The sequence below is a fragment of the Xenopus tropicalis genome, chromosome 1, assembly GCF_000004195.4.
Source record: "Xenopus tropicalis strain Nigerian chromosome 1, UCB_Xtro_10.0, whole genome shotgun sequence".
NCBI classification, from domain to species: domain Eukaryota; kingdom Metazoa; phylum Chordata; class Amphibia; order Anura; family Pipidae; genus Xenopus; species Xenopus tropicalis.
The window spans coordinates 140,743,051-140,756,987 of NC_030677.2; the positions used below are offsets into that span (position 1 = coordinate 140,743,051).

The following is a 13,937-nucleotide window of genomic DNA, read 5'->3' on the forward strand; positions in this document are numbered from 1 at the left end:
GTAGCTCTCTGGGTTGCACATTCAGATATAAAGGCGCCTGCCCTTTTTACCAATGAGAAGCTGCACTAATTTGCATAAAGGGAAATAGCTGTGTATAAATAGAACAGAAATCCACCTTGTAAAGAGTCTTAGCTACTTCATTTTTAAATGTTATGTGGGGAAGAAAGGCCACAATGATGCTAGTTACTTATACTATGCCACCATCTATGTCAGTATACAGAGTAAGGCAGTGCCCCCCCCCATTGGTACTAGTAGTTTATCTCATGATATACAAACAGTTAAATATTCACTTAAAAAGACAAAATAACCTGGGGGTGCTAATAGGTTGGACACCACCCCTCCCACCGATCATAATACTCATAATAACAATATTAATGACCATGACTAAATTTGCCAGTGCAGTCCAAGAAGAACGTTTTGTATATTTATATGAAAGGTAACAAAATAAAGATGCACTGTAAATAGATTGCTTAACAGTAAAGAGTGAACTGCAAAAATACAATAGAAATGCATGTCAAATACTGAGAAAACACATGGCCTGTGGTGCTACCAGGTTGGTGCCATTGCCAAACAGAAATGCCCTGCTGTGAATTGGCTTAGATCAGGTAAATTCCAGGCCAGTGTGTGTTTATTTACTTTTAAGGGGTTCAAACTTTGCTTAGAATTGCACTTTGCTCACAAACAGGCACTCATACACTGAGAATGTTTTTAATGCGGCAGTGTTACAATAAAACAATAAAAAAATTATACATGTTGATATAAAATCCAGTGATTGTACTTGTGTTTGGTTTTATACCAGATTTAAAAAATTAAAACCAATTCATTGATCGCCATTATTTTTTTTCCAGGTTACTCAATACACAAATCTAGAGAAAACACACACAGTTTATTTTAGTTCCATTAAATATTTTAGTATATAATGATGGTAATTCATGTATTACTTTAATAAATTAAAGGTAGGAAATTCAGTTTGCTTTAAAAATCCAGCTGTGATGTATCAGTACTGTTGGGGGGGTTGCTTTCTATTTAGCTTTCTATAGCTTTTCTGAAGTCTAAATACTACATTTCCCACTGTTGCAGTGAATCTTTCTATGAAATAAAGTAACATTGCATTTTAAAAATCTCAAATAATACCCAAACCAGAGAAACATCTCCAATTCTGTACTTTCTTTTTCTGATTAATGGAGATGTCACATATTAACCCTTTAAGTGCCAGCCGAATTCGTCATTTCGGTTCCCCCCAGTGCCAGACGTTTTTTAAGCATTTTGTACTCATTCACTTTAACAATGTTTTTTGGTAGGAAAACCTCCACGAAACTAGGGAAATTATATATCGTTTTTTTCGTCACTAATTGGGCTTCGACATACATACCAAATTTTATAACTTTTCTGGAGATATGATGTGTATTTTGGGTGAAATATGTAAAAAAAAAATAAAATTATGAAAAATTTCTGTATATTTTGAGGTTTTTTTCCATAGAAAAGTTAATTTTACTCACTTTTTTTTATTGTTTGTAAAAGCCCTGATACTCCCAATTCCAACGATACCAAATATGTGGTGGTACCCCACAGTTCCTGTCCAGAAGTAACCCCCAAACTAAAGCAATACTTAGTACAATATCACACCAGAACAAAGCAGAAAAGCGCTTGTAACAGTTAATGCAGCATAACTTATATGTAAATCTAAAATATCCCCTCATGTTTGGTATCTTTAGAAACTACAGACCTTCAGGTTTCTAGGTGCAATGTAGTTTTCACTCAAAAGCCAAATACCTTTTGTCAGTGCATTGTGAAATTTGGAACTTTTTATGACATTTTTTTTTTTTTCTAAAACGTAAACTTGGACGCATGATCAAATGTGGATTTGACAAAAAAAAATCTCATAAAAATTTTCTAACAAAGGCATATTTGAAAGACAAACTTCTCCTGAATAAAATGATGCCCCATATGTATGGGTGCACATAAAGACATGGGCACCAAACACTCCAAAGCAGGGGCAATGCACAAGGGCAATTACAGCTAAAAATGTGGGGGCTGCGCTCTATGTGCACTTCCTGCAGTTTTTCAGTGTTAACCCCCCCTACCTGTGAAATAACCCCCACAATCTATATATTTCTGAAAAGTGCACACCTTCAGCTATTCAGAGACACCACTCTTCTCTTTCTACATGGAAAATTGTGGCCGCAGTCCCTTGCAGAAGTAAGCGCTTTGGTCAGAAATCAAGGAAAAACCAGATAAAAAACCTAGATTTCTCCCCAAAATCTCCATGGCAACTACCAAAAACTTACTAAACATCGATCTGCAAGTTCCCCTGAATAAAACGATACCCCATATGTATGGGTGCACATAAAGACGTGGCCACCAAATGCCCCAAAACAGGGGCAATGCATAAGGGCAATTTCTGTTGAAATTTTGGGGGCTGCGCTCTATGTGCACTACCTGCAGTTTTTCAGTGTTAACCCCCCCTACCTGTGAGATAACCCCCACAATCTATATATTTCCGAAAAGTGCACACCTTCAGCTATTCAGAGACACCACTCTTCTCTTTCTACATGGAAAATTGTGGCCGCAGTCCCTTGCAGAAGTTAGCGCTTTGGTCAGAAATCAAGGAAAAACTAGATACAAACCTAGATTTCTCCCCAAAATCTCCATGGCAACTACCAAAAACTTACTAACCATCAATCTGCAAGTTCCCCTGAATAAAACGATACCCCATATGTATGGGTGCACATAAAGACGTGGCCACCAAATGCCCCAAAACAGGGGCAATGCATAAGGGCAATTTCAGTTGAAATTTTGGAGGCTGCGCTCTATGTGCACTACCTGCAGTTTTTCAGTGATAACCCCCCCTACCTGTGAGATAACCCCCACAATCTATATATTTACGAAAAGTGCACACCTTCAGCTATTCAGAGACACCATTCTTCTCTTTCTACATGGAAAATTGTGGCCGCAGTCCCTTGCAGAAGTCAGCGCTTTGGTCAGAAATCAAGGAAAAACCAGATACAACCCTAGATTTTGGTCAGAAATCAAGGAAAAACCAGATAAAAACCTAGGATTTCTCCCCAAAATCTCCATGGCAACTACCAAAAACTTACTAAACCTCAATCTGCAAGTTCCCCTGAATAAAACGATACCCCATATGTATGGGTGCACATAAAGACGTGGCCACCAAATGCCCCAAAACAGGGGCAATGCATAAGGGCAATTTCAGTTGAAATTTTGGGGGCTGCGCTCTATGTGCACTACCTGCAGTTTTTCAGTGTTAACCCCCCCTACCTGTGAGATAACCCCCACAATCTATATATTTCCGAAAAGTGCACACCTTCAGCTATTCAGAGACACCACTCTTCTCTTTCTACATGGACAATTGTGGCCGCAGTCCCTTGCAGAAGTTAGCGCTTTGGTCAGAAATCAAGGAAAAACCAGATAAAAACCTAGATTTCTCCCCAAAATCTCCATGGCAACTACCAAAAACTTACTAAACATCAATCTGCAAGTTCCCCTGAATAAAACGATACCCCATATGTATGGGTGCACATAAAGACGTGGCCACCAAATGCCCCAAAACAGGGGCAATGCATAAGGGCAATTTCAGTTGAAATTTTGGGGGCTGCGCTCTATGTGCACTACCTGCAGTTTTTCAGTGTTAACCCCCCCTACCTGTGAGATAACCCCCACAATCTATATATTTACGAAAAGTGCACACCTTCAGCTATTCAGAGACACCACTCTTCTCTTTCTACATGGAAAATTGTGGCCGCAGTCCCTTGCAGAAGTTAGCGCTTTGGTCAGAAATCAAGGAAAAACTAGATACAAACCTAGATTTCTCCCCAAAATCTCCATGGCAACTACCAAAAACTTACTAACCATCAATCTGCAAGTTCCCCTGAATAAAACGATACCCCATATGTATGGGTGCACATAAAGACGTGGCCACCAAATGCCCCAAAACAGGGGCAATGCATAAGGGCAATTTCAGTTGAAATTTTGGAGGCTGCGCTCTATGTGCACTACCTGCAGTTTTTCAGTGATAACCCCCCCTACCTGTGAGATAACCCCCACAATCTATATATTTACGAAAAGTGCACACCTTCAGCTATTCAGAGACACCATTCTTCTCTTTCTACATGGAAAATTGTGGCCACAGTCCCTTGCAGAAGTCAGCGCTTTGGTCAGAAATCAAGGAAAAACCAGATACAACCCTAGATTTTGGTCAGAAATCAAGGAAAAACCAGATAAAAATCTAGATTTCTCCCCAAAATCTCCATGGCAACTACCAAAAACTTACTAAACCTCAATCTGTAAGTTCCCCTGAATAAAACGATACCCCATATGTATGGGTGCACATAAAGACGTGGCCACCAAATGCCCCAAAACAGGGGCAATGCATAAGGGCAATTTCAGTTGAAATTTTGGGGGCTGCGCTCTATGTGCACTACCTGCAGTTTTTCATTGATAACCCCCCCTACCTGTGAGATAACCCCCACAATCTATATATTTCCGAAAAGTGCACACCTTCAGCTATTCAGAGACACCACTCTTCTCTTTCTACATGGACAATTGTGGCCGCAGTCCCTTGCAGAAGTCAGCGCTTTGGTCAGAAATCAAGGAAAAACCAGATAAAAACCTAGATTTCTCCCCAAAATCTCCATGGCAACTACCAAAAACTTACTAAACCTCAATCTGCAAGTTCCCCTGAATAAAACGATACCCCATATGTATGGGTACACATAAAGACGTGGCCACCAAATGCCCCCAAACAGGGGCAATGCATAAGGGGGGGCTGTGCTCTACCTGCAGTTATTTAGTCTAAACACCCCCATACCTGTGAAATAACCCCCACAAACTATATATTTCTGAAAAGTGCACACCTTCAGCTATTCAGAGACGCCACTCTCCTCTTTCTACATGGAAAATTGTGGCCGCAGTGCCTTGCAGAAGGCAGCGCTTTGGTCAGAAATCAAGGAAAAACCAGATACAACCCTAGATTTTGGTCAGAAATCAAGGAAAAACCAGATAAAAACCTAGATTTCTCCCCAAAATCTCCATGGCAACTACCAAAAACTTACTAAACCTCAATCTGCAAGTTCCCCTGAATAAAACGATACCCCATATGTATGGGTACACATAAAGACGTGGCCACCAAATGCCCCCAAACAGGGGCAATGCATAAGGGGGGGCTGTGCTCTATATGCTCTACCTGCAGTTATTTAGTCTAAACACCCCCATACCTGTGAAATAACCCCCGCAAACTATATATTTCTGAAAAGTGCACACCTTCAGCTATTCAGAGACGCCACTCTCCTCTTTCTACATGGAAAATTGTGGCCGCAGTGCCTTGCAGAAGTCAGCGCTTTAGTCAGAAATCAAGGAAAAACCAGATACAAACCTAGATTTCTCCCCAAAATCTCCATGGCAACTACCAAAAACTTACTAAACCTCAATCTGCAAGTTCCCCTGAATAAAACGATACCCCATATGCATGGGTACACATAAAGACGTGGCCACCAAATGCCCCCAAACCGGGGCAATGCATAAGGGGGGGCTGTGCTCTATGTGCTCTACCTGCAGTTATTTAGTCTAAACACCCCCATACCTGTGAAATAACCCCCGCAAACTATATATTTCTGAAAAGTGCACACCTTCAGCTATTCAGAGACGCCACTCTCCTCTTTCTACATGAAAAATTGTGGCCGCAGTCCCTTGCAGAAGTCAGCGCTTTGGTCAGAAATCAAGGAAAAACCAGATAAAAAAACCTAGATTTCTCCCCAAAATCTCCATGGCAACTACCAAAAACTTACTAAACCTCAATTTGCAAGTTCCCCTGAATAAAACGATACCCCATATGTATGGGTGCACGTAAAGACGTGGCCACCAAATGCCCCAAAACAGGGGCAATGCATAAGGGCAATTTCAGTTGAAATTTTGGGGGCTGCGCTCTATGTGCACTACCTGCAGTTTTTCAGTGTTAACCACCCCTACCTGTGAGATAACCCCCACAATCTATATATTTACGAAAAGTGCACACCTTCAGCTATTCAGAGACACCACTCTTCTCTTTCTACATGGAAAATTGTGGCCGCAGTCCCTTGCAGAAGTCAGCGCTTTGGTCAGAAATCAAGGAAAAACCAGATACAACCCTAGATTTTGGTCAGAAATCAAGGAAAAACCAGATAAAAACCTAGATTTCTCCCCAAAATCTCCATGGCAACTACCAAAAACTTACTAAACCTCAATCTGCAAGTTCCCCTGAATAAAACGATACCCCATATGTATGGGTACACATAAAGACGTGGCCACCAAATGCCCCCAAACAGGGGCAATGCATAAGGGGGGGCTGTGCTCTATGTGCTCTACCTGCAGTTATTTAGTCTAAACACCCCCATACCTGTGAAATAACCCCCGCAAACTATATATTTCTGAAAAGTGCACACCTTCAGCTATTCAGAGACGCCACTCTCCTCTTTCTACATGGAAAATTGTGGCCGCAGTCCCTTGCAGAAGTCAGCGCTTTGGTCAGAAATCAAGGAAAAACCAGATACAACCCTAGATTTTGGTCAGAAATCAAGGAAAAACCAGATACAAACCTAGATTTCTCCCCAAAATCTCCATGGCAACTACCAAAAACTTACTAAACCTCAATCTGCAAGTTCCCCTGAATAAAACGATACCCCATATGTATGGGTACACACAAAGACGTGGCCACCAAATGCCCCCAAACCGGGGCAATGCATAAGGGGGGGCTGTGCTCTATCTGCAGTTATTTAGTCTAAACACCCCCATACCTGTGAAATAACCCCCGCAAACTATATATTTCTGAAAAGTGCACACCTTCAGCTATTCAGAGACGCCACTCTCCTCTTTCTACATGAAAAATTGTGGCCGCAGTCCCTTGCAGAAGTCAGCGCTTTGGTCAGAAATCAAGGAAAAACCAGATAAAAAACCTAGATTTCTCCCCAAAATCTCCATGGCAACTACCAAAAACTTACTAAACCTCAATTTGCAAGTTCCCCTGAATAAAACGATACCCCATATGTATGGGTGCACATAAAGACGTGGCCACCAAATGCCCCAAAACAGGGGCAATGCATAAGGGCAATTTCAGTTGAAATTTTGGGGGCTGCGCTCTATGTGCACTACCTGCAGTTTTTCAGTGTTAACCCCCCCTACCTGTGAGATAACCCCCACAATCTATATATTTACGAAAAGTGCACACCTTCAGCTATTCAGAGACACCATTCTTCTCTTTCTACATGGAAAATTGTGGCCGCAGTCCCTTGCAGAAGTCAGCGCTTTGGTCAGAAATCAAGGAAAAACCAGATAAAAAACCTAGATTTCTCCCCAAAATCTCCATGGCAACTACCAAAAACTTACTAACCATCAATCTGCAAGTTCCCCTGAATAAAACGATACCTATGTCTGGTTGCGCATAAGTACATGGCCACCAAACCTGAAAATGCATAATATTGGGGCTGCACTCTATGCACCCCTTTTTTTTTGCCTGCACCCGAATGAATGGAATACGCTCGGGTGCAGGCACATGTAGCCGATATACGCATGAAAACGCGTGAGAATGCAAAGTCTCGCGTTTTCATGCGTATATCGGCTACATGTGCCTGCACCCGAGCGTATCCCATTCATTCGGGTGCAGGCACAAGTAGCAGGCGTAGGGCTGAATTTTCGGCAATCGTTTTTCCACTTGCTGAAAAAATCAGCCCTACGCCATGTGTGGCATCAGCCTAACCCTTGGCAATAGAAACTACCAGAACAATCTTAGCACCTCTGGACCTTTCTAGAACAACTGAAATCAAATGAAGTTAAAATGGAATAAAACCACTAAAAGCAATCAAAGAACAATAGTTGCAATGAAATCGGTGGTCAGAGCCCTGGATCCACCAATGTCACTGCAAAAGCAACCTTTTAGGGGCACTAAACACACAAAGAACAATGCAAAGATAAAACACCATAAAATCAGTAAAATCCAATAAAACCACCTAAACCAACAGAAGAACAATAATTGCAATGAAATCGGTGGTCAGAGCCCTGGATCCACCAACGTCACTGCAAATTCAGCACCCAATAGCAATAAAAAAGTTACAGTGCAATAGAATAATTCAAAAACAGAAATCAATTATGAAAATGCCAAAAAAACACTAAAATGCAACCAAATAAATCAGATAATTATAGAGCAAGATCAGAAATAAAGTTTTAGTAAAAAAAAAGACTGCCAAAGAAAGCAAAGAAAGAAAGAAAAGAAAAGAAAGAAAAAAAAAAAAAAAAAAAAGTGTAAGTGTAAGTGTAAGTGTCTGTGTGTGCTTGGGAAAGTTGTAAATAAGTGTGTATGTGTACAAAAGTGTAATAATGACAAAGATAGAAGAAAAAATTGAAAAAAAAAAAAAAAAAATTTTTAGACAGTTGAGATAGAAATAAGCAAAATAAACAGTGGTAGAGAGTTGTAGTTCAGCTTACCCAAGGCAGGCAGGCGATCAGAGGCGATCAGGGTCGATAAATCCAGCAGGCAGGCAGCAGGGGAGCTCCATCCGGTCCAACGTGCGCAGCAGGAGTGAGGGAGCCGACAGTAGGTGGCGCTATTTAAAGGGACAGCAGTGGACACGTCATCAATGCGTGTCCACTGCTGTCATTGGCTGGAGCGACGATCGGTGCGGCTGGGCGACCGGATCGGTGAGTATGTCCTTATTCGCTCGTTGCCTAGGGGGTTGTGAAGGCTTTACAAGCGCTGCGCTGCTTTAAAAGCGAGCGCAGCGCTTGTAAACCCGACAGTGCCATTGGACGTAGATTCTACGTCCCATGGCACTTTGGTCCCTTGGTACCTGGGACGTAGAATCTACGTCCCTTGGCACTTAAAGGGTTAAAAGGGATGTCACCCGCAAACAGAAAATTATGTTTGTGTTTTTGTTTGTATGCGGCTTTGCGCTTTATACATTCAGAAACAAATTACCTTACCCCAGTAACATTGCACAATTCTCTATTCATTCAGAGAGTGTGTGAGGCTTAATTTTGTACTTATAAATAAACCCCTTAGTGTGAACGACTGCAGCAAAATTCTTAGGGACCATCCTCTCCATAAAACTGTCAACAATATGTTTTTGTTTTGTTTTTTAAAAAAGGGAACCTATGAGCAATGACCCTGTATATCTCAGGCCCCCATTTGACATGTTACTTCATGATATCACATATTAATCATTCAGGCATGGAATGCAACAAAACAACCCAATATTCTTTATGACAAATCAGAATTCAGCATTCCATAGGATATGTATCCTGAGTTGTACTCTGCCTTTTCTATAAACATTCTGATGCAGTCCCACAAAGACTCATAAGGAGCTATGGTGCCCTTAGTGGTGTTTTTTGAAATAACATCAGAATAGAATGATTATATTTCTATACAAAGCATTTACTGCACAGCAGATGTACCCTACTGTATCTGATTCACTACTGATTCCTTGATTTTTCTTTCAAGTTATCTCATTATTTAATGCATGTTGAATCCACAAATCACTAAGTTATTATATTTTAATGTATACTGTGTGAATATTATCATCATTAAATCTGATAAATGATAACAAACCCGCTATAAGTATATGTGTCACACTGTAATAGACTTTGACAATAACCTTTTATCCTTCCTTCATTTATGTATGCTGGGTTCAAACATATTCAAATGGTGATACTTATTTGCTTATGTTTTTGATATGATTTGTCAAGTGTCGCATTCCCAGAACTCCTAGTAAGCTCCTTAGTATTTCTGATATACCTCAAATGTGATGCCTTTTTTACTGTGATGCAATCCTACATGTAGTATTATTCTGTTACCCAAGGAAAATAAATGGAGCCAGAAACAAAGATTCATTATTTTTGCATTATAATAATAAAAATATTTGTTTGCCAGTATGTAAATATATTGTTTTTTTTATTAACAATGAGTAACACAAAATCCGAAAAACACAGCACTCTTTTCAGGGATATTCATTAGGGGGTCAAACATACTTAGGATATATGTGGATCAATGTCAGTGTGAATTTTTTTAGTTTAGTTTTTGCTTTTTTTCCACATTTTTTTTTGTTTGTGCCTTTTCAATTCGGATCCTTTAATAAATTACAAGACGTTTGTGGTTTTAGTGGAAATGAGTTTAGTCATGGTTTCAAAAACCTCTAAACCACCAAAATCTGAATGTTTATAAATCTGCCCCTAAATGTGTGTCTGTGATACATTAAACTGACAACCAGAGGTTTTCGCAGAGTGCCATAAAATCAAGCTCAGTATATAGGGTGGGTTATGATTAAGCACTAGGTTACTGCTAGTTCCCAAGCTACCATATATTTTGAAAGTGTGACCTGCAATAAGCCTTATTTTAACTTATGAGCCACACTTAACAAGGAATTACCTTATTTTGAAAGGAATATTGGGGAGCAATTGAATATAAAATCCATTTCTGACTTCAGAATAACTGCAAGTAGAAAGCAGCTCAAACCAGATCCTGGGAAAACCAAATTCACACCACAGGTTTAATAGACATCACAGGTTAATTCTAACTAATGTTTGTATTTTTCTTTATATGCAGAGGACTGTTACATTGCCACAAGCAATTTTTTTCTTTTTTGTTTCCATGTGTCATGTGGCTTATATTCTCTGCATTTCTGGCTCTGACCCCTGAAACCATGCAGCAGAAGCCAATTGTTTTAAAGACCAAGAGCAGAGATGACTTTTGCTTCAAGAACCATTCAGAACCAGAGAACAGGAAGGGATGAGTAAATACTGCTTTCAAAGCAATTACATTTACATATAACTTTAAAACCACTGAAAAATTTATATTGGAAAGCTGGAAATTTATGCAGAAAAATGTTTTGGGTGAAAATTCTCTTTAATGTCTTTTCATATGTCATTTCTTAAATTAAGGATAAGCATAGAAATAACATGTGGAGACCTATATATCAACATTCAGATTTGTGTCGTTTTAGAGGTTTCCTTCTACCACAACTTAATTCACAAATGAAAAAAAGCATGAATGTTCCCTTATTTATTAAAAAACACTTCAACAAAAATGCAGATGCCAAAATGTGTAAAAAAAAAAAATAACTCAAATTTGACATCACTTAAATTGCACGAATAGCTCCGCCCAAAAATTACAAAAATAATGAGTACTGCAAAAAAAAAATGCCTAGGACAGCTCCAATTGAATTCTACGTGACCTTAACAACTTTTAGATGGCGTATTTTTACATTCAAGTTTTTAACGGTTTTGTTGCATAATAAATGGTGAAAAATTCTACTGTATGAAATGAAAAAATCAGAATTTTAACACAAAATACAAACTGCAGAAAAAACAACCATTGATAAATTAGCACCTAAGGGGCAGATTTAGCAAAAAATAAGCAAATTAAGGTGAATATAAAATATTATTTCCTGAAACCTTGAATTTGACCTAAACCACACTTAATTATCATCATTGTCAAAAAGGTGAAAAATAATCTCCAAAAATTCAATAGTTTATACTGTACATATAAATTTATATATATAAGGATATACAGACAATATTATTAGAGGCATTTCTGCCTTGGCTCCTAGCATGAGGTGCATCACACACAAGCATGCATTATGCATAATGAGGGAGGGATGCTAGACACAAAAACATATTAAAAGGGCCAGTTCTCATTCCTCATTCCATAATTCAGAGATTTATGGAAAACGGGTTTCCGGGTAAGGGATACCATACCTGTACTATAAAAAAATTACATTTTGGTCACTGCCTGGCACATTTTATTACATCCTTTAAGATTGTCGAGGCTGCCAAATGAGCAGATCTTTCGCCAATATGTCCAACTATGGTGGGCGATATTAGACTGATACAATCGCTTGGCTTATACAAAGAGGAAATAAGCCACCAGGGCATGGACTGTATCGATGAACTCATGTGGCCCTCGATCCAACAGGAAAATAAAACCTGTCTGATCCTGTCAGCCACATATTGGTCAGGTAGGGCCCCATACATGGGCAGATAAGCTGCCGATGCTATTGTGCAAATAGCTGCAGGCCTCAGTGCTCTGTTTTGAAGCGCAGAGACCTACAGTATGGACTGTGCTTTGAATTGAGTGCTGCCTGCACTATGTAGAGCTTGATTCAAGAGCGGTGGGTAGGGGGAGGCAAGTAAGCATCCCCACCCAGTCTTAATGATGCCGAAGATACAGAGCGACAGAAGGCGCAGTCTGCATCGGAGCACTGTTCTTACCACCTACTCTAAGGCAGACTGTAGAACAGGGCTGGGGTGCATATACTGATGCTGCTTTTTGCATGTAGTACTGGGTTTTTGATTTGAACAGCAGTAAACCAGAGAGTGGACGTGCTGTGAAAATGAGCACTTAAGGGCATGCTCTTGATTTAATTGCACTTACGTTCACTACCCTTCTTTATAGCATGCATTACTGAAACCACCCTAATTATTTAGGTTCTCAGGATGAGGTTTTAAAATCAGTTTTGACTTCCTTCTGTCACTGTGTATCTTGCACAGTAATATGTCCCAGAGTCTTCACTTTTCATACTGGTCATTTGTAAGTAAATCTCGTTCTTTGAGGTGTCCCTGGTGTAAGTGACTCTTTGAAATGAGGAGGCTGGGTAAGAGCTCCCGCCGCTGCTTAAATACCCCATATACACCAGCCCTTTCCCAGGAGCCTGCCAGATCCATGCCCAGTCCCAACTAGCTACAGAGACCGAGACTTTACAGGAGAGTTTTAGAGTTCCTGATGGATTCACAACTGCAGAGCCAGGCTGGTCCAAAGTAATCTGTGAGACGGTACCTGAACATAGAAGTGCAAAGAGAGGTTAGACAAACTATGTATTATAATGAGACAGAACAGAAGGTAACAGGGGGTAGGGGGGTTCCGTACATGACATAAGTTTCATCAGGACCAGAAGAGAAAAAAAATCCTTCATGTTGATGTCTCTGCTGGGCTGCTCTCTGTCCAACACATTCAGAAATAAAAAACACTGCCTATTTACCTAGAGGAAGCGGTGTTCATTTGCATAGAGGTAAATAGATTTAATAGGTTCATGAGCATATAAAGGGACACACACAATGTCAAGAGCCTTAGCTGCTACTTTTGAAGAATATGAGTCTTTTGACTCATAAATGGAAATCGATGAGCTATCAGCATGTTTATAGGAGCTTTACATCTCTGCTCAGATATTTTTCACCAGACAAGATTATAAACAAGTCACTCAAGATGAAATCTTAAATATTGTGACTTTTTATACTATATATTTTTGTTTTAACTCATATTGAGTTAAAGGAACATATCAATATGAAACCATTTCTAGGCCAATGTCTTTATCTTAATTCATTTTTGTATTATCTGGTACAGGTATAGGATCCCTTATCCGGAAACCCATTATCCAGAAAGTTCTGAATTACGGAAAGGTCATCTCCCATAGACTCCATGATAAGCAAATAATTCTAATTTTTAAAAATGATTCCCTTTTTCTCTGTAATAATAAAACAGAACCTTGTACTTGATCCCAGCTAAGATATAAATAAAGATATGGAGATCCCTTATCCGGAAAGCCCCAGGTCCTGAGCATTCTGGATAACAGGTCTATACCTGTATTTAAAACACAATCAGGCAGCCCCAGTCACATCAGTCCCTGCCCCAGTGGAGCTTACAATCTAAGGTCCCTATTGCATTCTAGGGTCAATTTTTTCAGAAGCCAATTAACCTGCCTGTTTTGGGGTGTGGAGGAAAACCAGAGTACTCACAAACATACATTAACATTGGGAGAACATACAGTAAACATTAATATCCATGGCATGTGGAGTTGATGTGTAGCACTTCAGGTCTAGGAGAGAAACATCTTATGAATTGCTTTCTTACACTCTAAAGTTATTTGTACATTATCTCCTGCTGCTAACCATATAAAGAAGGA

The 13,937-nt window shown here is 39.7% G+C and overlaps 1 gene segment (V, D, J or C); it reads right to left on the reverse strand.

Annotated features, from left to right (window-relative positions):
- Positions 1 to 12,488: 12,488 nt before the first annotated feature.
- LOC116412146 lies at positions 12,489 to 12,970 on the reverse strand. The segment is given in 2 exon segments: positions 12,489 to 12,814; positions 12,905 to 12,970. Coding segments are annotated over 2 exon segments (372 nt in total).
- Positions 12,971 to 13,937: the final 967 nt, after the last annotated feature.